General features: G+C 58.1%; 1 protein-coding gene across 4 annotated transcripts in view; it reads left to right on the top strand.

Moving 5' to 3' along the window:
* EEFSEC (eukaryotic elongation factor, selenocysteine-tRNA specific) overlaps positions 1 to 4032 on the top strand; it is a 246705-nt gene extending 242673 nt beyond the window's left edge. For 3 of the 4 annotated variants that reach the window (XM_013055144.2, XM_004738634.3, XM_004738635.3), the window contains one exon: positions 3507 to 4032. In XM_013055144.2, coding sequence (XP_012910598.2) covers positions 3507 to 3697 — 191 coding nt within the window. In that variant the 3' untranslated portion in view covers positions 3698 to 4032. The remainder of the gene's footprint in view (positions 1 to 3506) is intronic. The other variant, XM_013055151.2, reaches the window with a different exon arrangement.
* The last annotated feature ends 22965 nt before the right edge of the window (positions 4033 to 26997 follow it).

The following is a 26997-nucleotide window of genomic DNA, read 5'->3' as shown; positions in this document are numbered from 1 at the left end:
AGTTGCAGGAGCCCTGAGGGATGCCAGGCAGGTAGACAGTTGGCATTTGGCCACCTTCCTCCCCACTCTGAGCCCCCCAACAAGGTCTCTGGGACCCTCCCTGGCTTGGGTGCCCGAGGTGTCTGGCACATAGGGTGCATTACATGGACATGGTAAGCTGGGGTCCCCCCGCAGCCCCACCGGCCTGCAGCCACACGTCCTCATCTGTCCTCAGGCACCATGCTTATTACCCTGCCAGGACTGGGGACTCAGACTCCCTCTGCCTGCAGACCTTTGCCCAGGATCTCCATGCAGCCAGTCCCTGTCACCTGCACCCACCCAGTCCCCCATCCCCCCAACGCTCCCTCCACCTCCCGCACCCTGTTCAGAGCTCTTTTTGAAGAAAGTCAGCCCTGGGCCCATACGACCTGGCCACCCTCCCCTCCCAGTGACAAGGCACTTTTGCTTCCTTGACCCCCTTGGCGGCAGTCTGTCTTGCTGGCTTGTTTCCTCTCTGCCCCTTCTGAGACTTTTTTAAACTCCGTGGGGGCCAGGCTCTGGTCTATGTGCTCACCACCCTTCTCCTGTGTGACTTGTCACTGTGTGAATGTTTCCCCGGGAAAGATGCAGGCCCAGGTTGGGGGAAGCTCGGTGAGGGCAGCAGCTCTGACCCCCCATATCCCAACCTGCCCTTCGCTTCCCTCCATTGGCTGTCTGGCTAAGGCGGAGAAAGGCCAGCAGAAAACAAAGTGGCTCCTGGGGACATTTGCTCCAAACCCACAGTTGTGTCCAGGCCACCCCAAAATGGAGCAGAGGCAAATGAGCCTGGCCATCTCAGAAGAGCAGTTTGATGGCCACATCTTCGCCAGTGCCAGAGAGATTTTCTGGGTCTGCCTGCTTTGGGCCATGTAAGGTATGCCCGGTGTGTAACGAGAGCCAGCACGGGCGAGATGGACCGCCGATTGGGCCACGCCTGTCTCCCCAGCCCCGCGCAGACGCCGGGGAGCCCCGCACCTCTTCAGCCATCAGACCTCTTGGCACCAGAGGGAGACAGGCTGCCCGTGCCATTTGTCAGGGTCTGGTGCCAGCCACCTTCTCTGTTTGCAGAAGGAAGGCTGGGGCTCCAATCTGGGGAGGCAGATACCTGCAGGCCTGGCACTAGCTTGGGGGCCTGGCCCGGGGCCATTCCCACGCCCCGTTCCAGAGGTGCGCTATCCTGCTTGGTGTGGAGCCTGCGATTGGACACCGTGCTGCCCAGCCAGAGGACGGCTCCACTTGGTCCAGGTCTCACAGGCCCCCAGCATCCCAGAGCTCCATCCACATCAGCCATGAGTCCTGGCCTTCCTGGGGGTATAGGCTTTGAGAGACCAGCAGTCTCTGCCTGTAGAAGGGAGACCAAGTCCCCTTCCAGGAGGTAGCTCTACCCTCTGGCTGACTCTCCAGTGTCCCTCAAGGCAGTCTCCTGGTCACCTTTCTAAATCTCCATGGTGCCCTCACAGCGGGTATTCCCCTGCCAAAGGTGGACCCGCACTGAGTGATGGGCTGGGAAGCAGTGACCCGCACTGACCAGCAGATGCAAGCCCAGAGTTCAAACCCTCGCTCTTCCTCACTGTGGGACCTGGAGGCAGTCTGTGCCCTTCTGGGGGCTCTGTTTTTGCCTCTGTACGAAGAAGGGGTTGCTTCAGCAAACATGCATGAGTGCTTGGCCTAAACGGAATAATCCACACACCCCAGCCACCCAGAGCTCCCCATCTGGTGGGGACAGGATAAGCAAAGGCACTGAAGCCTGACACCAGAACACCACTTCTGGCTTTCTGGGGAGACCACAAACACCCGGCCAACACTGAGCTGAAGGACGAGGCCCTTCAGGTGCCGACAGACACAGATCGGGTGCAGCAGGGCACACAGGGAAGGGAGCCCTCTGCCTGCTGCCCAGCCCCCGCTTCCCACCATTTTTGGACTTAGCCTCTGGGTCCACTGGCCAAAACAGCCCCTTTGTACATATTAGAAGGAAGTGGAGGGATGCAGGCCTGCCAGGACCCCTCTTGGCAAGCACAGTGTGGGCTGGGCTCCACCTCACTTGCCCCTTGCCAGGAATGAAGGCTGTGTACCCAGCTCTCCCAGTAGTCGCTCCCGGAGCCGCCGCCCCCTGGGCATCCTTGCCCCATGCCAGTCTCACGGCGCTCCCTCCGCTCACCCCTGCCACAGCCCTGCCAACCTGCTCCCACCGGCTTCCCTCAGCAGGGTTGTGAGCAGCCAGCTCTGGAGCACTCTGCTTTTACAGAGCTGGTCTGAGGCCTCTCGGCCACAGCCTTGGAGCCAGAGCCTCTCCGCCGGTGCTCAAAGCAGCCGACTGTCACCCTGGCCAGCAGCCCACAAAGACGCTGGGCCATGCTGCTACCGAGCAGTTTCCTCAAAAAGACAAGCCCCAGAGAAAGCCTAGTGTTCAAGGAGTGCAGCCAGGTGCGCAGAGATGAGCGAGCCTTCTTCCATTGCCAAGGTGGGGAACCGCATTCCAGGCAGAGGGAAGAGCCTGTGCAGAGGCTTGTAAGCATGACTGCAGGGAGCCCAGGAATGGTCACATGTTCCTTGAGGTAGCAGGGAATGCACCAAAGCAATGGGTGAAGCGGCTAGAAAAGCAGGGGCTGGCTTTAGGGTGTTAGCAGGGATCTGATTTCCACTCCATCATTTGGCTGAAGAGAATGAACATAAAGTCTGTATACTGTATGTAGTGGAGGGAGTGACGAGAGGGCGCTGGTTTAAAGGAGCCTGTAAAATGTGATGGAAACCAGTGGGGGCTGCTCCCACCCCTGTGTGGAGGGACAGCTTATGCGAAAGCCCAGGGAGAAGGCTCCCCAGCAGGAGTGCCGGCTTTAGGGAACAGGAATCAACACCCCAGCTGCTCTCTGCTCCCACCCTCTGATCTGTTGGGGCTCCCACTGGCTGAACCTAACCAGCAGCCAGAGGGCACAGGAGCCCATATGCTGTCTGCAGAGGTCGGCCTCCCAGGCACACAGAGGAGCAGAGAGTGGATTTCCAGGGACAGTTGGAGAACACCAAAAGCCAAGTTTCAGTGTACATGTTTAGTGTGAGTGTCCTGGGAAACAGTAGGACCATTTAGAGCAGAAGGACGTAGCCAGTAAGTGTAAGGCTGATCCGCGTAGAGCCTGAGTGCAGAGTGGGTGGGTGGGCAGGGAACTGGGAGACGGAGGTGGGGAGCCCTGCTGAGCTCCAAGCTGGACAGGCCCCTGACATGGACCAGCATGGTGGGAGAGGGGCTGGAATGTGGGATTTAGGTGGCAGAGTAGACCCTAGGACTTGGGGGTCCATTGGCTGGGTAAGGAGGCAGAAGGGAGTGAGCTCAGAGTGGCACCGGGGTCCTGGCTTGGCCTAGGAGAGAGTGAGGGTATCACTGAGTTGGGGGAAGGAGATTTGAAGATGGGCCAGCATGAGCCGGTGCCCATCTAGGTCAGAGAGCAGCAGGCTGGGAGTGGCAGAGTAACGGGCTCTCTTTCTGTGCCTTGCAGGTGGCCTCAGCGCTGAGTCCAAGAAGATGCTGACGCCCACCCTCAAGAAGCGGGGCCGAGCCGGCCGAGGAGAAGCAGTCAAGCCAGAGGAGGGGGCCGAGCGGCCCGAGCCTGCGCAGCATGTAGCCATCAGCCTGTCTTTCAAGCGCTACGTCTTCGACACCCACAAGCGCATGGTCCAGTCTCCCTGAGTGTTCCCGTGACCTTGCCCAGGCCCCCGGCCTGGGCTGCAGTGCCAAGCGTCAGACCAGATGTGCCTCACCCTCCTTTTGTGTATCCCTCCCCATGACCCTGCAGATGCGGGCCCTGGGCCTGGCGCTACGCCCCAGTGAGAAGCCTGGGGAATGAGGCAGCAGCAGCTTCAGGGCCAAGGCTCAGAGAGTGTGCCCTGGTGCCCTCCGAGCTGCTGGGAGCCAGCGTTTCCCAGGTCGCCCCACAGGCAGCCATGGGAGGGCTAATCCACACCCTGCCCTAGATGGCCTGGCACTTGCCGGCTACAAATAAATGCTCCAGGGTGTCTGCCCGCTCTGCTGGTCTCTGTGATTTCACCTGGAAGGGCCACCCCTGCCTGTTCCTGAGGGACAATGTCAAGGGAGTTAAGCAGGTTCCCACCCAGAGAAGAGCTGGAGGAACCAGAACTCAAAGCCCAGTGGGAGTGGGCTGAGGAGTTCACAGGGTGTCAGGCCCCTAGGCCGGGCTGGGTGGCCCCGGGGGGGTCTCCTGGACCTTAAGGGACACAGGGGTTCTCTGGACCGCCAAGTCCGGAGAGGACTCTGCCAGGAAGGGCCCCCGTGGAGTGCTGGGGAGCCACGAGGTATCGGGCCAGGGCATCAGGTCAGAGGCTGGCTGGAGAGATTGCTCCCCCGTCCAGCAGGCATAGAGGGAATACCAAACAGGAACTAATTCTGGGGGCAGATCCACAGTGAGGGGGTGGTAAATGGGGGTGCTCAGAGCCATTGCCTGGTTCATTCTGGCTTCTCTCCTGTTTGATCTTGGCCCAGTTCCCTGACCTCTGTGCCTCAGCATCCCCACGTATAAAATGGCTACAAAAGCAGCTGCTTCATGGGGTCATTCAGGTACTCGGTGCCCTGCTGCCTGCTGCATTACCCACAGCCCTGGCAGCAGGACCAGCACACAAGGCCTCATTGCTGGGAGGAGAGTGGCCTATGAATTCCTCATAGTGGGGCAGGCAGCCCCAGGGCCCAGCTCCCCTCTGAACTGGCCATTTTTCTAGGACCTCTGTCACAGTGCCCACACCCACCCACACCTTTCTCCCTGCCTCCCACATGTCCCGCAGACAGCACCCTCAACACCCAGGGGAGGAGACTGACTCAGGTGGAGGACACTGAGACACAGAGAAGAGGAGGAGCTGGCCAGTGTGACTCCTAGAAGCTTCGGACACTCCCCCCCCCCCCCAACCAGAGAGTGCGGGCCGGCAGCCTGCTCCGGGAGAGGCCTCTATCAGGCCTGGCATCAGAAGAAACCTGAGTGCCCGGGTTGGGCCAGGACACAGCCTTTGAAGGAGAAGTGCAGCCGGGATGGGTGGGCGGGGACAGGGGTGGGGGCCAGCAGTGTCCAGAGGCATTCACACAGCCGTGTCCCCCCGCCCCTAGCTCCCCAGCCAGCTCTAGGTGCTGTAGAAGAGAGGGCAAGCCCCCTGCAGCCTTTCTCAAACACATAAACTCGCTAAATCGGCGCTTCTACCCATAGGGGTGTCTGGGAAACATCACCTTAGTTGTAGGTGTTGAGGGTGGCGGGGACTGGGGCTCAGCTGACCATAGCCTCAGGTACAGCTGGGACTCAAATCCAGGCTCTGGAGAATTCCAGACATCCCCACGTCCCTTGCCTCAAGGCCTTGGGTGTATCCTTGGAAAAAGGTGCCTTCTGGGGCCCTGCTTTGGGCAGAGAGATGGGGAGGCAAGAGGCAGTGCCCCCCCACTCCTCCCCCAACCTGCCCATACAGAATGAAGTCATGGGTAGGCGTCCTGCCATGGGCTGGGGCAGGAGGGGTGGCCGTGATTGGCAGGCCCCCAGACCAGCAAGGCTAATGCACCAGCAATGAGATAAGGCTTATCTGGAAATGTCCCTGGAATCGAGACTCTGATGGAAACAGGCTTCTGGGTTAATATATTTTTGATAGATAAAGTCTTGTAAACGGGAAGCCCTGGGGGCCCAGGGCAGGAGAAGGGGCAGCTTCTGTTCTCCCAGGCCTCCTGCTCTGCCTGTGCATGTGTGCGTGTGTGTTTGGGCATGGGTCTGTGTTCCGGGGGTCTGTGGCTGTCAACAGCCGGGTGTGTGGGTCTTAGTGTCTTGAGTGTGTGCATATGTCCTCGTGTGCTCAGGGAAGGCAGTCTGTCAGGCTGTGGCTCTCTGGTGTGTCTGTGTCAGAGTGGGGTGAAGAGGGTATCGGTAACAGTGTGCACAGGGTGGTGACACGTGGGGGGGGCAGTTTGTCCCTTGGGCCCCAGGGGCCTGCAGGTGGGTAGGGCCTGGTTCCCGGAACCTGGTGGGATGGGAAGGGGGAGCATGGCCCCCATTCTGGGGACCCAGAGCCCCCCTCAGGTTGAGCCAGGACCTCTCAGTGCCAACTCACCCTCAGGGTTGATCCAGGCCTCGGGCCTTCCCCGCCTCCTCTGCCTTTATTTAGCCTTTCCAGCTCCCCTTCAGGAGAACAAGGCCAGTCCTGCTCACAGCTTCTCTGCTCCTAGGTTAGCCATGTCTGTCCTCCATAGCCTTGCAGGTGAGACGAGGCCTCCTGGTGAGGGATCACTGGGACAAGGCCTTGAAGAGAGAGTAGGAGTTTGCCAGGAGGAGAGGTGCCATCCAGCAGAGGGCACAAAAGGCGTAAGGCCTCAAGGAGAGCACTGCATCAGGCCTGCATGAGGAGGGATGAGGTCATGGCTCCCAGGCTCCCCCCAGCGCGTGCCGAGCCTCCAGAAGCCTCCACACAGGCAGCCCTGATTAAAAAGAGTAATTAGCGCTCAGCTGATAACAGAGTGGTACCATTAATTAGAGGAGCTCAGCCAGCAGTGGCGCTTGATTGCAGGGAGGCAGCGGCCAGCAGCTAGAGGACGGTGGGGGGTGCGTTGTGTTCCCTCAGGGAGAAGCTGACCCCAACCCCTGGCTCCTCAGTCTGTCCCAGCCCCATTCCCTTGCTGAGAGCCAGCAGTGTGGGCAGAGGGAGTAAGGACGGCAGCTGGGTGGGGCCGGAGGCCTCAAAGGCTGCTCCAGTCATCTTGAAGGGTGTAAGCAGGTCAAGTGCATCAGATCGGAATTTCAAGAGACCCCTCTGGCCCCAACTCCATGCCAGTTCTGAATGTCCAAGGCCTGGAGGTCAGGACCCCCTCACCCAAGAGGCACAGAGACCACAGGGGTGGAGGAGGGCTCCCAGGATTGGTTTTGGTGGTCAGTTGGCCAAGGAGCAGGGGAGGGGTGAGGCTGAGCCCTGGGAGGAGAAAGAGGGCTTGGAAAGTTTTGGGGATTCAGTGTAGGTGGATGGAAACTGGAAACAGGGATAGTTTTGGAAAGAGGCCCGAAGGTGGTTCTTCTGCATTTATTAAGCACCTTCTGTGTGCCAGGCCCTGGGATCACAGCCTGGTGCTCCCTGGATGTGGTGGGGCAGGGGCAACCTGGAGCCCGCGAGGTGTGGCTATGACCCCTGCCCTCAGCGTACTCCCGTGTGCGGCACAGCCATCAGGCTGGACAGGCTGCCCTGCGCCCCACCCCTACCTGGGCCAGCAGGTCAGAGGTCAGGCGTCCCAGCGCCTCCCCGTGTGCCCCACCACAAGGTATTGCTCAATCCCCTCCCCACGCCCTCCCATGTTATCACCATCACTAGGGCTGGTGGGGAGACAGCACAGCAGAGAGAAACGGCCACTTCCCGTGGCCACAGCTGGGCCTCTAGATAAAGGCCAGCTGGGAGCCCAGACTGACCTGGGGAGGCTGGGTAAGGGGCCGGGTTCAGCCACCTGCCTGGCCCCTCAAGGGACATCCCAGAGACTCGGCCCTGAGCCTCCAGGCTTCCAGCACCATCCCAACCAGACGGGGCTAACTGCCCCCCTGTTCTATAGGGGCCAAGCCTCTGGTCCCCTGACCTGCACAGCCCTACTCCCTCCCCACTTGGGCCCTGTCTGCTTCCCTGGGCCCACTGAACCCCACCAAGCTAAGGAAGGTGGCCGGGCCATTTGGGTTGGTGAAGGCCGACAGCCTCCCCGCTGGTCTCCCTTCGCTCCCTCCAGCACCGCCTCCGTCTCCCCGGGTGTCCACATCCCTCTCCCTCCAGCCCAGTTTACTTTTCTCACCTGCCACACCCTGAGGCCAGGGCTGGGCCCTGAGCCATGGGCAGCCTGCTGAGGTGGGCACAGGTGGGAGGGGCAGGCTGGGAAGCGCAGCTCGACGGACGGGTCCCTGTAAAGGGCACCGGGGGAGTTCAGGTCACCCTCTCCTTGAATCCTTTCTCCCTGCCTTGTCCACCTCAGTACCTGCCCCCAAGCTGTGACCTCATCCTCCTCCCCACCTCACCCTTCAGCCTCTGAGGCCCCCCTCGCCTCACCCCACCTCTCAAGTTCCCTCCAACGCTGAGAGAGCCCTAAGGGGCTCCTTGCTTAGAAACAGAAAGGCAGGTGGGGGTCAAGCCAAGTGGGGTGCAGGAGCCAGGCCTACCCCCCGGTGCTGCAAGGGGAGGCCTCGGAAACCCAGATTTCCCAAGGGTTCCAGAGCCAGAGTCTAGGCTAGGCCACAGAAGCCAGACCTGACCCATCCTGTGTGCTCCCAGTTCACTACCCAAGCAGGACCTCCCATACCAGTTCCTTATGCTGCCCCTAGACTGTCATTGTAGGACTACTAACCTCACCCCCACCCAAGACCACCACCCCCTCACCTCCTCCACCAGCATCACAAGGGACCAGCTCAGATCCATGTGGGGGAGACCTACATCCAGGGGGAGGACGCATGAAGTCACTGGCCAGGAAGAGGGGCCATACGAGGCCAGGGGAGGGAAGGCGGAGGCAGGTTGGGGATGATCAGGAGATCAAGTTCTCTGCTGGCCTTGGCACTGTTTGGCTGCAGGAGGGAGCCAGGAGGAAGAGGACCGAGGGTGCCTGGGCAGCCTCTGAGGGGTCACTGGGCCCACTGTAGGCCAACCAAGCAGTGGAGCTAGGTTTGAGCCAGTCCCCTTGATGAGCTTGGTGTGGACCCCTGAGTCTGCCCTCCACAGCCCTTGGCGGGGTTGGTGCATCAAAGGCTCAGGCAGTGGCAGGGGAGCCCAGAAAGAAGGCAGAGGAGCAGCTGGAGACAGAGAAGGAAAGGCGGGTGGGGGGCAACCGGAAGCGGACCAGAAACCTGGGGGGCGAGACAGGTGAGCGTGGGCGTGAGGCAGGACTGTTGCACAATGAACGTGCTGTGAGATGAAGCAATTCAGTCCCTCATCAGATGTGGGGCTGGACGATGGGGCAGGTGATAGCCCTCAATCAGCCGCATCTCTCTAGTTCTCGGTATTCAGCAGGGTGGAGGGAAATGCACCCATGCTGACCCCCCCCCAGGCCCTTGGGGTCTCCCCAGCACCCTGGCTTCAGAGCCTCCCCACTGGGCTGAGTCCAAACTCATCAAGGCCCAGCTAGGGTCCCCTCCTCCATCTCCCCTGAGGGAGATGGCCTTTGCCCTCGGTGCTCCTTCTACCCACCAGGGCATGGTTTCAGGTCTGTCTCCTGTGGGGCATCAAACAAGCTCTGCTCACTCACTCAGTGCCTCAGGGATCCCCTCACGGATGGTTGCCAATGGCCAGAGTAGGAGGAAGAGGCTCAAAGGATGGCGGTGCTGACACAGGAGGCCAGAGCTCAGAGGCTGGTGGCCTGGCCCTCCTGGCAGCGCCACCCCCTGGCTCAGGGATGGGCTGGAAGGCAAGGAACTACTCTGGGGAAACCTTCTTCTCGGACTGCTTCACAAAGGGGACACTGAGGCAGGGGCAGCTTTGGTCCTCTGCCTCAGTCCCTCAGCACCAGGAACCCTGTGGGGGACATGGCTGTTGCCAACTCCCGGCCCTGGGCACAGTGACCTGCCCAGCCCAGGTCCCACTGCATGGCTGGTCCTGATGCAGTTTCCAGGGGTTTGGGTGTGGACATGCTGGCTAGCGGGCACCCATCACCCCATGGACAGCCGGGTGGGCTGCTGATTAGGAGAGACGGTTGTCAGAGTCACGGGATGTCACTGATGAAACAGACAAGCATCTCCCGGTGGCCGGAAGGTAGTGGAAAGAGGCCCAGTTCTGGGGATGCCCACATCTCGGGTGGAAACACTGAGGCTGCTGGTTCTGGGCAGGGACACCCACACACACAACCGTCCTTCCAGCCGGCAGCCCTCACCAAGACTGCTTGCGTTGTAGCCGGGGGACCCTGACCTGGAGAGGGCGGGCCAGGCCTTGAGGTCTCCTTGCAGGACCTTCTGCCAGGCCAGTCGCCCCACCCTGCCCCCACCTTCCCTGCCCACCCACCAGGCCCACCACAGCCCCAGAACGCTCCAAACAACCTTCTTGGGACTCCCTAGCCAGACAACCTCTTCCACCCCTGCACGTTTGCTCACACTGTGCACCTGCCCAGAGCACCCTTCCCACCATGCTCCTCTCCTGCTCATTCTTCCAGGCACAGTTTGCCCCTCAAACGATCCAGCCAAGAAGAGAGGATTCTGGGAAGCTGCGGCTGTTAAAGAGTGGGGTGGGCGTGGCACTCTCTCTCTCTCCCGCGACACGCTACAAGGTGTGAATCCTCACCCTCATTTCCCCTGGGTGACTGAGACCCAGACAAGCCAAGTGACAAGTCCAAGGTGAAACAGCCTGCAGGGGGAGGTGGTTGGGCCATTGGAGACCGAGGCCTGGCTCAGGGGCACTCAGGTGGGAGTTTAGTCAGGCCCTGTGGGGAGCCAAGCACCAGCCACAGGAGTGAACTCTGCCAGCTGCCGGTGATCTGCAGCCCCCCACGCAGCTCCCCTTCTGGCTCTGGCAGGGAGGGGTTCTGTAGTTCCAAGGACTTGCACAGGGTCCCCTGGGAGTCGGTGGGAGATGGGAATTGACACCAGGTCTGAGGGGGTCCAGAGCCCACATCCCGCCCAGATGGTGCCACGGCCTCCCAGGACAATTCCTGCATCTTGTTGTCCTCATTCTCTGTACACAATGGCTGTTTCCACTTCACAGGTGTCAGGGAGGGGACTGTCCCTCAGCAGGTCACAGGCACAGAAGCCCAGGTCTCACTGGTTCTAGGATCCCAGGCAGGCTTCCTCCACACCTCTAAAATGTGGGCGTGGCAGGGGCTGGGCATGTCACTGGGTTCTTTTTCTGGAGCCCTCGGAAACAAGGCCCTGTCTTCCAGCTGGGGTTGCTGAGTTGGTTATTAACTTGAAGCTGCTATGATCATCCTGTCACTATGAAGGCAGTGAAGTTCATACCACAAAAGAGGGACATCTCCACTGAAGAAGACTGACAGAGAGATGAAGAGAAACAGGTTCCTGAAGGCATCAGCTGAGCACCTGGATCCAGCTATGTCTGAAGCCCATCCTCTCATTATGTGAGGCCATAAATTCCCTTTAACGCTGAAGCCTGTTGCTGTTGAGTTGCTGTTTATGACTCATTAAGGTGCACAAGGGCAGGATCAGTCCACAATGACTCTTGCCAGTCTGGGACATGCCGTCGGTCCTGGGATTAGTTGCAGATATGCAGGAGCCCATGTATCCCCATGTGTACCTGTGGATCCCAGTCCTGGCCCCCTGGGAGTCTTTTCCCATAGCCAGTACTCACATTTCAGCTGTGGGGCCTTTGGCAGTTCCCTCCTCCCAACTGTACTTCCTCGATGCATCCCTTCTCATCGCCCCCCAACACAATTACCTCCCGTCCTGGGATGCTCTACCAGCCTCCTCTGCCCGCCCTTCTCAGCAGCCCAGCAGGGTGCAGCACAAATCAGCACCCTGGACCTGGATGAATTCCCACAGCTGCCCACCTGCTTTGCTTCCTGAGACCTAGCTTGTTCAGTGAGCACACCACTGAGATGGCTGGGGGTGGGCTCTTATCTGTTCCACATGGTCCTTACATTTGTAACATTTTTACTGCCAGCATTTTCAAATGGCAGATTTCATATAAAAATACCGATTTTCACCACTTAGGAACCCTGACCTTGAGCTACTTACTCGTGCCTGTATTCCCATCTGAAGGGTGGCAGTCCCCTCTATCTTGCACCCTCCTTGGCAAGTCCCACAGAGTTAGCCTCAGCACCTACCCAGACTCGGTCCCTCCTTACCCTATGCCAGTGGTTCAGACTGATGCCAGCACCTCTCACAGGTCCCTTGCTCCGCCCTCGCTCCTGTGGTCTGCTTTCACGTCAGCCAGAGGACAGCCAGAGGACGGCTGTTCACACCTGTCATAAGCCTTTCTCCTGTGGAAAACCCTTCCAGGGCCCCCACCTACCTCAGGGTAAAGCCTACACATCTGTCCTGTGGCCTCCTGGACCTCCTGTCCCACTACCCTCCCTACCCTCACTGCTCCAGCTCCACTGGCCTCCCACCACAGGGCCTTTGCACCTGCCATTCCCTCTGACACCAGTCAGCCTGCTCCCTCCCCCTGCTAAGTGAAGTCCTGTCTGAGTACCTCTGTAAAGTTTACCTCCTAGACTCCCCATCCCTCCTTTAGTGTTCTCACTAATGATTACTACCTTCTAACACACCAAATGTCTTGCTTATTGACCTCACTTGTTGTCGGTGTCCCCCAATGAATGTGAGGTCCAGGGACAGAAGTTTCTGTGCATTTGTTCACTGCCATCCCCAGTGCTTAGTGTAGCACCTAGTGTACCTGCCAGGTGCCCACCCTCATTTGTGGCCGCCGGGGATTGGACAGCTTAGTACATGTCAAAGCCCTGTGGGTCCCAGCCATGAAGCACATCCCCAGAAATGGAGCTGTTTCTGTCACTGGTGTTTTTGCTGGCCTCCGGCAACCTTGACCTTCAGGGGTGGGTCATGTGGGGATGGTCCCAGGAAACACCAGCAGGACAGGGAGTGAGTGGGCAGAGACCCATAAAGTAGTATTCTCATGAATCACCCTGCTGGGTAGCAGGGCTCTGAAAGTGGGGAGCTCCTCCTGAGGGGTTGCTCCCCTAGAACCAGGGAGCCAGAGCATGAACCCCTGGGGCCACCCACTGCCCATCAGGGCCGCTCCCCTTCCCAGCACTGCCACCCTGCAGGAAGTGGGGCGGTGGCCCTCCCACCTGGTCCCCTCCTCTCTCCTTAACTCCCCACGGCCCCTTCCCTGCCGCTGTCACCCACACAGGCCTCTCCTGCCTCAGGACCTGCTGTTCTTTCTGCCAGGAGCGCCCCTTCTGCGCGACCTTGCCCTGCTGGCTCCTTCTCTCCATTCAGGTGTCATCTCAGAAGGGACCACTGCCCCACCCAGTGGGAAGCGCTCCCGTCCTTCTCATCCACAGCCCCTGGTTTAGTTAACTGTAGCACTATTTCACATTGGTCCCCTGGTTGTCGTAGGGCTTCTGCACAAGAGCATGAGGCTCCTGGAAGCACGGGCCTGTCTCTGCTTCACTGCTATGTCCAGCAAACAGAGCCTGGCACACAGCAAGTGCCCCGTAAGTGTAGGCTGAATCTGTCGGGAGAATGCATGAGTCCAGCCTTCGCAGCAACTCATGGGGGGAGGGGGGCATCTCCTCCGGAGGGGGGGGGGCGCCCTTGGCTGATTCAGGCCTTGCCTAGGGGCTTAGTGCACTCAGAATGGGTCCTTGGGCCTTCTTGAGGGGACGGGAGCCCTCAGATCACAGAGGAAGGTCCTCACGTTGGAGAAGACAGAAGACAGAAATGGACACCCACATCCGCAACTGGCACCCCACTGGGCCTCAGCCCTTCCTTCTCCCCTCAGGCAAACCTGCTAAGGGAGTTCCAAAGCTGCTGGCTGAGACCACAGCTCCCTGAACAAGTCTGTTAATAGTTGCCCGGAGGCTGAGGTACGAAGGAGGGCGGGCCAACCTGGGAGGGTACATGTGCAGGGAGGTCTGCAAGGATCCACTGCACGAGGGGCTTAGGGCTGCAAGTGGGGCTTAGTCTGACCACCAGGGGCGTCCCGAATGGGCCAGGGTTTGTAGGGGAGCTCCGCACCAATGAGTGTGTGCAAGGCTGGGGCACCCGTGAAGAAGCCTGCACGCCTGGCTCGCCTGCTCAGGAGGGTCTGAGACTGTCCCTGGGCCAGGCCATGTGCACACATCTGTACAGAGGCACAGGCAGGTGCCCTCTGGTACATGCTGGGGGATCCTGGAGCACACAGGAGTGCAGGTGTGCCCGCAAAACCTGACAATGTGTTTGGTGAATCTGTGTGCAGGTGTGTAGTGCACGTGTGTGAGGCTGTGCATGCGTGTGTCCCTCACACGCAGCCTGAATGAGGCCTGGAGGGCTTTAGAGCTGCCGGACGTGGTTCCCTACCCTGCCCACTCCAACCATCGTCCTCTCCCCCAACTTTCCTGAAACACAAGCTCTCATCATCCCAGCCTCATAGTTGCTGCCAGAATGGGGAAGGCCACGTGCGCAGGCCACATGAGCCGAGGGTCACTTCATAGTCTTTGTCACCCCCTCCCTTTGCCTGTTGCCATTCCCCACTCTGTATCTGGGCCCAAGACCAGGCGACCCCAGTGACCTCCCCCAGGACATCCCAGGCTGCCCGTCGGCTTCACCCGGTACAAATTGAAGCAACAAGAAAATGCCATTTTGCCTTGGTCAAACTGGTAAAAACAGAAAAGTTTGATGATAGCACGTGTGGGTGAAGAGGTGGGGGGACAGGAACGCTTACCCATGTTCCTAGGAGAGGACATCTGCGTCGCCGCTCCGGAGAGCAAGCCGCGGCGACCAGTGACTGTAACACACAAGAGCCCGGAGGGCGCAACCACACACGCGTTCGCGTGCGCAAGGAGGCAGCGCAGGGACCACAAACCACCTGCTCATCCGCGTGGAGTGGCCCCCAGACAGCGGTGGGTGGCATAGGGTGGAATGAGCTCCGAGGAACGCATGGCTCAATCCCCAAACACGTGAAAAGTTGCAAAAGGATACCTGCGGAATTAACTATTTCCTGATTAAAAGAAAAGCCGTAAAGCAATACACCGTGCACCCTGCGAACACAGGTCTACATATTTAAGTGCATGGGGAAAGGTGAGCCAGGATGCCCTCCAAACCCGCAACCGGTAGTTGTCCCTAAGAAGCCACAGGAAAGGGCGCTTACCTTTTAGGTTTTCATTTTGCTCAAAGAGACCGAGTGGCGTATCAGCCATGAATTAAAGATGAACGAGGGACAGGGCCTTGGGAGGCACAGAAGAGTGGCGGTCAGGGAAGTTACACAGAATCTTTGCCACACACACCTCGTGACCCTGTTTCCTTGAAGACCAGCTCTCCGGGCAGTCCTGAGTCTGAAGGGTGAGGCCCCAACATTCCTCTAGGGCTTCCCCCATTCCCTGCTGGACCCCGCCCCCAGGTTCCCCTGCCCTGAAGGCCCAGGCATTTCCCAGGACCCAGATCTTTGAGGTCCCGCTGCTCCCACCCCATTTTGGGACCTCCACCCAAATCCCTAGCAAGCATGACTCTGGCCTGAAAGAGTGACCTGGGATATTGTGACCTGTGGGGCCAGGGATGGTCACTCTGGGTGAGTGTGGGAGTGAGTCTGAGGGCACCTAGGGACCTGGGCCAGGCCAGTAACTCACCCAACCCTCACGCTCCTCCCTCAAAGCTGCTGCTCCAGGGCCAGGGACTGATCACAGGAGGAGCCCCCCCAACCCCCGCCCCCAGGAGCCAGCCAGCCCTCATAGGGCTTGTCAGACCTGGGGGTTCTTGCCTCTGCCTCATGCTGGGGGTGGGTGGTGGACAGCTGAGACCCAGAGACGGAGACACAGCAAGAGACACACAGAGGAAACGAGGGAGGCAGACATGAAGAGAGACAGAGAGGAGAGAGAGAGAGAGACAAAGAGATAGAGTCCCAGAGGCTCCGAGCACCTGGAGGAGGGGCAACCGCCACAGAGACCAGCTCTGGGAGGAGAGGGAGGAGCGGGTGGGGCGGCCCTGCTCTGATTGGCTAGGACTGGCCGCAATTAAAGCCCATAATTGATTCCCTGGGATGACGAGGATCATTTCAATGCGGAGAATTAAGGTTTTCTTCCAAGATGGAAATAAAGATTAATTTGCAATTTCCTTCCTCACTGCACACAGGAGAACAGCCCCTGCTGGGAAGAAATCTCAGCCCTGGCAGGTGGGCTGGGGGTGGGGTGGCCTCTGGGGCCTGGACCTGTGCACAGCCTCCCCTGGTGAGGAGAGGGGCTGTGCAGCCCTGAGACAGCACCCAGCCCTGGACCAGGAGTGGCCCAACCGGCCTTTCTTGGACTCGGGACCTCTCTGAGCCTTGGGCTTCGGGCTCTTCGGTGGTGCTCTGGTGCCTGGAGGGCCTTAGCCCCCCTTTGGAGAGTGCCTCTGCTCCCTGATTCAAAGCACAGAGGGTGAGCACTAGGACTCATCGTACCCCAGTGTGGTCTGGTGTCCAGAGAGCCACGGTTGGAGAGTCCCTGAGGGGGGATGTGGGAAGTCTCCCTGGTGGCTCCTTCTTCAGAGCTGCTGGCCTCCTCCGGCCACCCCAGGCAGCAAAGGTAACTGAGCCCCCAAATCTAAAACAGCCCCCCTTCCCCGGAGAAGTTATACATGCTGGGGCCCAGAAGAGGTTCCTGTCCTCTGCAACCTGGGTCCCCACAGACCCCCCACCCCTCACCCTTCCCTGGGGATACTCCCAAACACAGCCACATATGAAAGGTCCAGAAGGCAGGAACCCCCAGAGCCTTCCCAGGCCCAGCTGCCCTGGGACCACCCCTCAGAGAGGCCCCCCCATTCTGGGAGGGCCAGAATACCAGCCGGAGCCAGAGGAGGGTAGCAAGTGGGTCCACGTCCACGTGTGCCCCCCGAGCCCGGTAAGGCCTCCTCAGGCCTTATGCCCACCCAGGTGCCCTGGAGTGGGGGAGCTGTTGCTGGGTCTGCCCTCTCCAGGCCCACACCCTGCTCATGCAGGTGACAGATTTTGTCTCCGAGTCCTGGCCAGTGCAACTTCAGAGCAAACACAGCCTGTCCTACAGGCTTGCCTTCCTGCCAGAGCCACCCCTGACTCCTATGGCCCCACATGAACAGCCAACAGCAGAGCTGGGAGGAAGCCTACAGTCTCCACCTCTGGTCTTCTGAGATCCTGTCTTTGCAAGGTCTCCGGGGCTGTGCTCTATACTCTGAGCGGGGCCTCCAGGATCCCTGAGCATGTGGACAAGGCTCTGGGCTGTGCTGTGCTGTGGGCCCTACTCTGAGAGCCCCCAGAGCCCGGCATCTGTGCCCTGCCCCACTCTGCCCAATTCAGCCAAAAGCCGGCCCCAGCCCGTTGGTGACGGACGAATGGCCTGAGTCGGGCCATCGTGCCTCTCGTGCCAACTTTTCCCGAGGGCGACCTCTGGACGACCTCCGGCTCACACAGGGAAGAGGAAGAGCATGTTCCTCTTGGGCTGCCTGGTGGCCTAGGCCTCTCTCACCATCTCCATGGGAGCCTCGAACCCCCCTCCCAGCCCACGTGCACACCCCACATGCTCAGGACCCCAGATGGCATCGCGTCTCCGGGCCCGGAGTCACTTCAGCAGGCCAGGTCCCACTGGTGGGGCATCCCTCCGAGTCTGGCCTCCCTTGACACACCTCCAGGCACAGGGCGCTCCCTCCACATCACCCCAGCCAACTGAGGGCTGAGAGAAAACAGCAACTCTGCAGAGTCACGAAGAGTAGATGCCCAGCTCCGCGCCAAACACCTGGGACCGCGATTGTCTCTCTGAGATGCTCTGGTGGCTTTCGGTTCTACCCTCTGGACCTGTAGCTCCACTTGTCCCTCATGGCCCTGGGACCATGCCCCAAGGCCAGCATCTCACTCCCACCCCCACTGACTCCCCAGAACTCTGAGCAGAACCACACAGAGCAGGACTGTCACCTCCAAAATGCTAAGCCTTCAAGTCCCTTGCCTTCGTCCCGCACACGCTCAAATGCCTCTGGCTGCTGTTGGCTGCTGGCTTTTGTTCATTTGTTCATTCATTCCTTTGACCAAACACTGGACCGAAGTTTCCTGAACCCTTGCTGGAGACCTGGGGCAGCTTAGAACACCCTATCCCGTGACAAGGGGTGCCCAAGAAGGCTGGGAGAGTTGCCCCCCTGGCCAGAGGCCCATAGATCCTTGCCCACCCTCTATACCATCATGTCTGGGAGTCTCAGGCCCGCCTCCGGGAAGACCACGCCTAGCGCTAACCCAGGACAAATGCCCAGATCCTTCCTACAGTTTCTTCCTTCCGTACCTGCCAGATCTGCCAGGGGCACCGGGTAATCAAAGAAATCACGGGGCACCCACTGTAGGCCACCTGAGCCCCAGCGGTCGTGTGAGTGAGGGGCTGGTCTCCAGAGCCCACACCAACCACAGCAGCCCTGCCTTTAACAGCACAGACAGCTCTGGGATCCAGTGAAGTCTGAAGCAAGTGTCTCACCCTCTCTGTGCCTCAACAAAATGAAGTGAATATTGGGAGCCACCTCACTGGGTAGGGGTGAGCTCGTGAAAGGGGTACACAGCCAGTACTCACTAAATGTTCTACGGCCGCCACTTGGGAAACCAGTTTGGGTGTTTCTTAAACAATTAAACAGTGTTACCGCCAAAATGTGGAAGGGACCCAAATGTTTATGGATAAACAAAACATGGCATATGGTATACCCGTGTACCCCTGGGTAATTAACTAGAAGAGTATTCAGCAATAATCTGGTCATAGAGCAGAATGAGATGCTGGTGCATGGGGAAATGTGGAAAACACTGTGCTAAGGCAAAGAAGCCAGGCACAGAGATCATATAGTGTGTGCTGCGTTTTTATGAACTGCACAGAAAAGGCCAACCCACAGAGACAGGAAGTGGCTGAGTGGGTGCCTACAGCAGAGAGATGATGGGATGGAGGGGGTATAGGTTTTCCTTTTGGGCTCATGAAAGTTTTCTAAATTTGATCATGCTGTTGGATGTCTAACTCTCTGAATATATGATAAGCCATTGAGTTCTACACCTGAAATGAGTGACTAGCACGTTATGTGGATTATATATCAATAAAGCTGTTTAAAAAAAAAAAAACAATGAAGTTACTTTATGGCCCAGGAATCCACTCCTAGATATTTATTTACACAAGGGAATTGGAAACATCCGTCCACACAAAAACGTGGGCATGAGTGCTCATAGCACCATGATTCAGAACAAAACTTGGGAATAAGCCAAGGGTCCATCACCTGACGAATGGATAAATGTTGTCTCTCATACAGTGGAATATTATTCATCCCTGAAAAGGAGGGGAGTACTGACTCATTTTACACGGCTGAACCTTGAAAATAACATGCCGAGTGAAAGAAGCTAGACCCAGGGGTGCCTGGGTGGCTCAGTTGGTTAAGTATCTGCCTTTGGCTCAGGTCATGTTCCCAGGGCCCTGGGTTCCCTGCTCAGCAGGGAGTCTGCTTCTCCCTCTCCCTGCGGCTCCCCGTGCTTGTGCTGTCTCTCAGATAAATAAATAAAATCTTTAAAAAAAAAAAAAAAGGAAGCCAGACTTAACAGACCACAGATTATATGATTTCATTTATATGAAATGCCCAGAATAGGCAAAACTATTTAAAAAAAAAAAAAAGATGGAATATTATTTAGCGGTAAGAAGGAATGGAGTGGAACCTCGAGGACATTGTGCTCAGTGAAAGAAGCTAGACACCAGGGCACCTGGGTGGCTCAGTGAGTTAAAGCCTCTGACTTCAGCTCAGGTCATGATCCCACCGTCCTAGGATCGAGCCCCACATCGGGCTCTCTGCTCGAGAGAGCGGGAGGCCTGCTTCCCTTCCTCTCTCTCTGCCTGCCTCTCTGCCTACTTGTGATCTCTGTCAAATAAATAAATAAAATCTTAAAAAAAAAAAAAAGAAAAGAAAGAAGGTAGACACCAAAGATCAACTACCTTTGTGTAAGTTCCATTTACACAAAATGTCCACAACAGGTAAATCAATAGATGCACAAAGCCCCACCAAGTTTTGCCGTGGGGCTTAGGGCTCAGGGGGCGCACTGGGGAGATGACCTTGCTCGGAGGTGGGGTCCCAGCTTGATGGAGATGGAAACTTGGTCCCCAACAGGACTCACCTTCTCCTTCTTCCCCCCAGAAGGCATGTGGGACCCGAGGGCTCCATGACTCTGATCAGTCTACCACTCTGGGTTTCAAAACATGTTGTTTTGAAATACACGGTAAAAATGACCTTCTAAAAGTATGGTTCTTTGAGTTTTGAAAAACACAAAGAGTTGTGCAAACCCACCCCCCAACAGTCAAAATACACAGCAGCTGCCCACCATCCTCCAGGCGCTGCTGGACCCCACCCCTGCTCCTGGTGGTCACTGGGCTGGCTCCTGTCCCCACATTCGCATAGTCACTGGGCTGTTTTCTGTCCTGACGTGCATCACCTAGAATGTTCCATAAACAGAATCCTGTCATGTGTAGCCTTCTGAGCAAGGCTCCTTTTGCCTGGCAATTGGGGTCCCTGCCGAGTGCTGTGTGTGTCCACATTGTCTCCTGTGGTGGCTGCGTGGTGTCCCAGCTCATGGGTGCACCCTGGTCCATTCGTCTGCTCACAAGGTGAGCGACATGTGGCTAGTTTCCAGTTTGCGGTGATTATGAAAAAGCTTATGGACAGATTCATTTATAGATTTCTGTGCCAACCTGAGTTTTGACTTCTCTTGAGGAAATGTTTGGGCTGTATGGTTAAGATACTTTCTAAGTATCTGCCTGTTTTCCAGTGGGCTTGTCCCAATTTGCCTTCCCACCTGACTCGACACTTGTAGTCTGTTAATCAACATATTCTTTTTTTTTAAGATTTATTTATTTATTTTAGAGAGAGAGAGAATGAGACAGAGAGCATGAGTGGGAGGGGCAGAGGGAGAGAGAAACCCCGCTGAGCACGAAGCCTTATATGGGACTTGATCTCAGGACCCCAAGATCACGACCTGAGCCAAAACCAAGAGTCGGACGCTGTCATCCCAGGCCTGCCAGCCAGTCCAGAGAAGATACAAGAAAACTCATGAACTTGGAAGATCATGTCGGATGGTAAAGGCTCTGAGGATGCAAAGGAGGGTGACAAGGAGGAGGGGGTGATCTGGGAGAGCCTCCCCCAGGAGGTGACTTTGAACTGAGGCTAGGGATGAGGAAGACCCATCCAGCCCAAGGTCCCGGTCAAAGGGTTCCTGGCAGGGGACTGAGCAGGTATAAAGGCCCTGAGACAGGCATGTCAGGATGCTGGGACTGTGACAGATTTACTGCAACGCATTGTGTGCTAAAAACCTTAGATAAACCTTCCTATTCAATTCTGATGGCCACCCAGAGCCGAGGGACCACTGTCATCCCCAGCTTACAGCCAAGAGACTGTGAGGTTCGGAGATCTGTCACCTGCCTCAGGGCCATGAGGGGCACAGCCTGGACTCAAACCCAGCGGGACTCCCAGAAGTGTGCTTAACACCGGCCTTCAGACCTTCCCTGGAGTCCCTCCCTGCCGTCCTGCTGTGTGACCCCAATGGGACATTGGCCCTCTCTGAGCCTCAACCTTCTTATCTGCAAAATTAAGCAGGCTTGCCTGCCATGAAGCCTGCCACGGGAAACGTCTTGGCACAGTAGTGCTGGCAGTGGGCAGAGGGCGCATGGCTGTTGCCCCTTCGCGGTAACCGCCGTCTGGCCCCTGCGGTGGGGGAGCACTGCGCTGCTGCCGGGCGCCGACAGAGGGCAGGAGCGGCCCGCGCCTCCACGACACGGCTGGAACCGCACAGCGGCATGACCGGGCGCAGCGTTGCTCTTGGGGACTAGGACCAGTGCCCTTTGGATGCTGCACTGGGTCATGCCCCAATGTACCCTCAGGATGTGGGCACCCCTGTTAAGCATTCCTGTGTGCAGGTGTAAGATGGGGATGACCCAAGGACAGGCCCCCAGTTAAGGATAGGGGTACGGGCCCAGAGGGCATCAGCGGCGCCCGCGTTCCAGGCCTGAAAGCCTCTGCTCTCAGACCTACCTAGAGCTGGGCCGCCCCCACTTCTGCAGCTGAGTCCCAGAGAGGGGACCTCACCGGAGCTGCCCCCTCCCCCGACTGATCCGGCTCTCCCTGCATGGGACGAGGGGGAGGCTTCCTCCAGGAAAACCGCCTGCCGAACCCGGGAAGACTGGCCTCCGCTTGCAGGGCTCTCAGCAGGTTCAAAGCCTATGAAGTGCACTTGAAACGTGGCCAGCTGAACTGCGATGAGCTGAATGTCTGACACACCGCAGACTTCAAAGCCAGAGTATGAAACACGGAGGCCGAGCGATCACATTCATCATTTTTTTAATATTGATCCCATGTTGAAATGGCAGTAAGTGGGATATACTGGGCTGAACAAAAGATTAAAAATGAATTTCACTTGTATGTTTTCAATCGTAGCAGCTGAAAATTGAAAACTGCGTGTGTGGCTCTCATTCGTGGTTTGTGTTCCATTCATCTAGGACAGGCTTGTCGAAATGTTTTACGTCGGTGAGCCCATCTAATACTCATCTCGTCCTCCCTGGGAGGACTAAACTCTTCTTATCACCATTTTACAGATGGAGAAACTGAGGGGCCAAGAGGTGACATGACCGGCCCCAGGCTGATTACGGGGTACACAGTCCACAGGGGCCCCAGCTGCCCCACGCCCAGGGATGCCCATGCACACGCATAACACACATACACACAAGTGCCCAAATGTGCATCACGTGTGCACGGGTATACGTGTAACAGATGGGCCAGGGCACAAACACATGCCACCTATGTCCCAGCTCATGCGCATGCTAATGGTACCATGTGCATCCAGTCCCCAGACAGCCTCACGAGCACACACGTCCCCGTGCCTGTGCACGGCCCCCTGCTCACACCCACACACACACTTGCACGCCCCAAGTGCCATCTGGAGGACTTTGGGGGTCCTGCTGCCAGGCCTGGTGGTCTCTCTGCTCCCCCAGGCATGGACGTGGGGGGCCCGACTGGGACTCCGTCTGTGTCCGCAAGAGCCAGAGTGGAGGTGAGCCTGCCCAGCACCTTGCCCTCTGCTGCCTGCCCTGCCCCGCCTGCCACCGGGCCGCTGGAGGCCCTTCCTCCCGGCTGCAGAGCATTTGCATAAAGCTCCCCAAGCCCGAGGATCGCATTACATGGAGGCCCGATGATAATCTTTGTTGAAATAATATTTAACACATGCTGCACTTTTAATTAACTATCTGAATAATCTCAAATTAATACCAGAGCTTTAAAAATAAGTTTTCATTTTCACGTTGGGTAACATAATAGTGGCCCGACTGGCCCGTTTCCCCCTCCTTTGATTTAATTAAAAGCCCTTTTGTGTGTCTCTTGTCACTTCAGGAACAGACAAAAGCAACCGGGTGGGCAGGCCGGAGCTCCTGGCTTGGGGGTCCAGGGCTTAGGCCAGGGCTGGGGCTATGGCTGCCCAGGGTCCTCACGACAGCCCTGGGCTGGCTCTTGTGTGGCCATCACACTCGTGTGCACAGGGACACTTGAATTTGGTCACACACATACAAGCACGAGTCACCTCTCTTACACCTGGACCAGTACCCCACACCCTGACATGCCTGTCCTTGTGCTCAGGTGGCCCGGTCCCAGGGACAGTTCAGCTCCCGCTGACCCTTCCTGCCCCCGCAGGTGTACACGCACAAGTCCACACCCATGCACACATGCACCGTGGTTTGGATGTGGACAACTAAAGCTGGTCTGGGCTGGGGTTCGCAATTTGCTTTCGGAGTCCCAATCTGAGAAGACCAGAGGCTACCCCGCCCATGTCCTATCTCCAGCTGACTCCTGAGCGCATGCACGTGTGGAAGTGTGTGTCTCTGTTCCTGTTTGTCTTTCTCTGTCCCTCTGTCCCACATTTGACACTTCTAGAACCAGAACCAGGCAGGCAGCCCCTGCCGGCTGGCCAGTCCAGTTCCCACTGAGCCCAGGGCCCCAGCTCTCTCTCCTGGGTTTCCTCCTGGCTCCGAAGGGGCAGGCAGGGAGGACAGTTTTCTCCTGGGGTCTCTGGGGTCTCTGGGGTCTCTGGGGTCTCTGGGGTCTCTGGCTCACTTTCCACGGGGAAGCCACATCCTCCTCCTCTGGTCAGAGACAGGCCGAGGGAGGCCTTCCTTGGGCAAGTGACCCCAGAGTGCTCAGTGGGGAAACTGAGGCCCTGTGGAGCCTTAGTTTTCTCTGACAGGTCCAGTCGGAGAGGAAGCTTTCTTCTCCAGGGCCCTGAGGCCCTCAGGAACTAGGCAGAAAGGGGGCACATGGCAGACCCCACCGCTGAGATTGGGATTCGTGGCAGGGGAAAGTGAGATTCATTTGGTTCTGAAGCTAAAAGTCAGAAATGGCTGAGTGGAGAGCGCTGGGGTATAAGTCCTATGGAACCCCTCTGGAAGCTGGGGCCAGGGAGCTCGTGCCTCCCTGGGGCCCAGGGACAGTTCTGAAGCTGCCTCACTGGGGTTAGAAGCAGGCATATTTCCAGTTTCCCCCCACACACCTAGTTTATTCACCGGATCAGCCAACATGGAGGGGGTGGGAGCATGCTGAATGAACACTCTGGGCCCTGCGGCCACACAGCAGGGAGGTAAGTGTCCTGACCTCACCAGGAGTCCACTGTGGGGTGGGAGGGAGCTGGGCTAGAGCCCCAGCAGTGGAGGACCGGGTGGGGGGTGGGGAGTCAGTCTGCACCCCCACTCTCCCCCCCCACCCTCAACCCCCCCACCATCAACCAGGGTCCCACCCCCAGCCCTAGGGCCCTGGTCCTGGGACATAGAGCAGGAGCAGCAGAGCAAGGTCCTGGGAACTAACTGCCCTGGGGGGGGTGGGTAGGGCTCCCCCTCTCTCCACCCCAACCAGTCCCTTCTGGCTCAAACCAACCAGCCAGCCCTGGTCAGCCAGGACCCAGTGGATTCCCGCCCCGAGGACTGCCTGGAAGGGCCCGGCAAGCTTGCTCCCACCTACCGCACACTGGCCAGCGAGGACAGGCTAGACCACTCGGGCTAGACCACATCTCACACTGTCTCACACATTCACACAGTCACTCACAACTGCATTGTCACAGACATGCATGTTCACTCACACATACCTATGCACATGTGATCCCGCGGTCACCCAAGACAACCCACGCAAGGAAGCACGGAGGGTCCCGGACGGCTGGCACATACAGATGAGTGACAGTCATGAGGGTGGCTCTGGAAGTCCCACCCACCTGCTCTTCCACCTGGGCCATCAGCTAGGGAGGCTCCCTATGGGGTGGGAGCCACCCTACCCTTGCCCTGAGCACCCACCATGCTCCGGGGCAGGAAGGAAAGGGGCACTGTGCACAAGCTCCAGGAGTTCTCCCAAACTTCAGGGAGGACAGGGGTCCCCACTTACAGCCAGGGACACAAGCTTAGGCGAATGAAGCAGCTCAAGGGCACACAGGGACAAATTAATGGAGCCAGGCCTGGAATTCAGCTCGCCAGCCAGCCGACTAGCCAGCCCACCAGCTGTCCCTAAGAGCCCTGAAAGGCTGACCAGTGGGGGGCCTGATGGGGGCAAGGCTAACAGGCAAGTAGAGGCAGGGCTGCATCTGGAACACAAGTGGGGGAGGCAGCGACCACAGGGCAGCGTCGCTCAGCTGACTCAGAAGACTCAGAGCCCCCGTTCCATGGTAAGACTCCAGGGGCTGGAGGGAGGGGTCACAGAACTGGAAACCACCAAGGCTTTTCCCCCAGCAAGGGAACTGCAACCTGGCCCCACGGATCCCATGAGCCCTGCAGAGGGATCTGTGCTCCTGTGCACAGACCAGAGTCTGATGCCTGGGAGATATTCAGAGCAGAGGCTGAAGACTACAGACCAGTCCTCCACTCACTCTTTTGCTCATTCAGTCTCCCAGTGCCTGGAGGTGCAGGTGCTGTCCCAGCCACTGTGACAAAACGGACCCAGGCCCTGCCCTCCTCCAGCTGCCATTCTCCAGGAGCAGACAGATAGTATGCAGGCACCAAAGAGACTAATAATGTCATTTCAGACCGTGATCATTAGCCACTCAGGGAGAGCTTCTCCAAGGAGGTGACATTTGGGCTGAGACTTGACTGAGGAGGAGGCAGCTCATCCATGAATCGTGGGAGAGGATCCCAGGCAGCAGGACCACTGAAGGCAGAGGCCCGGAGGACCAAAAGCTCACAGGAAGGAGGCCTGGGGAGGGCGAGGGTTGGCAGGGCCTGGCCAGGAAGCAGCCTGGTAGAGACCGGGGCAAATAAGGCAGCCCACACCCCCATCTGAGGGGCAACTGCTCAGCTCTACCCCTGCGGGACTGAGGACCCAGTATGGCCAGTGGCTTCAATGTTGCCAGAAAAGCTGGAAGTTTAGGTTTTTGCATAAAACCTTCTGATTTTTCAAATGGCCAACTTTTTCTGAAACTGTCCAAACCCCACGAAGCCTTTCTGGGAGCCCAAACTAGCTTCCGGGCCTCAGTAAGAGGCCTACTGAGAGAGCTCAGTAGGAAGTGAGGGGCTGGATTCAAATCCTGCGCCTCATAGTCTCCAGCTGCGTGATCTTGGGCCCCATTGCTCGCTCCCTTGGGTGCTGTCATCTGTAAAATGGAGCTAATCGTGCCTATCTGATAGGGTTGCTGCGGAGGACTGGATGCCTTGCGTGTCTTCATTCATTCAGCAAATATTTACTGAGCAGCTACTGCGCACCAGGGACAGTGCCAGGTCTGGGGAACCGGGGCACAACAGCGAACAGAAAACAGAGAAGTCTCTGCCCTGGTGCCTCTTACAGTTCACACGACACAGAAAATGAGCAGCAACGGAAGCAGGCGCACACGTGTGTAGAAACGCCACAGAGCAGAGAGGGCGGAAGGGAAGAAACAGGGCGAAGGACAGGAGGAGAGTTGAAGGGTGGGTGGCCAAGGAGGGCCTCACTGCATAGGAGGCATTTGAAGGCAATGAGGGGGTGAGGCTCTGAGCTGTGAGGGCAGAGTGCGCTCCAAGTGGGTCTGGGGGGAGAGGGGGCATGGCTGCTGGAGGAAGAGCCTGGAGACTGGTGTAGCTGGACTGTGAAGAATGGAGTCCGAGCTCGGGAGGTGGGGGTTAGGAGGAGATCGGTGAGGCCTCGTGGCCGCCATGAGGACTTTGGCTTTGCCTCTGAGTAAGGTGAGAGCCATGGGAGGGTGTGGAGCAAGGGGTGAGGTCCGGCTTTGGTGTTGACAGGATCCTTCTGGGGGCTGCTGGGGCAGAAGCAGGGAGAACAGGAAGGAATAGTCCCGGCAGGAGGTTATGGGGGCTGGACCGAGGGGCAGCAGCGGCGCTGGCAGAAGGTGCTTAGACGCTCCAGAGATTTCGAAGGTCAAGCCAGCAGAGGGGGTGCGGGGGCGGGACACGTGAAG

This window comes from Mustela putorius, unplaced genomic scaffold, assembly GCF_011764305.1.
Source record: "Mustela putorius furo isolate JIRA1106 unplaced genomic scaffold, ASM1176430v1.1 tig00003850_pilon_pilon_pilon, whole genome shotgun sequence".
Lineage (NCBI taxonomy): Eukaryota > Metazoa > Chordata > Mammalia > Carnivora > Mustelidae > Mustela > Mustela putorius.
This window is presented reverse-complemented; position numbering and strand designations above follow the sequence as displayed.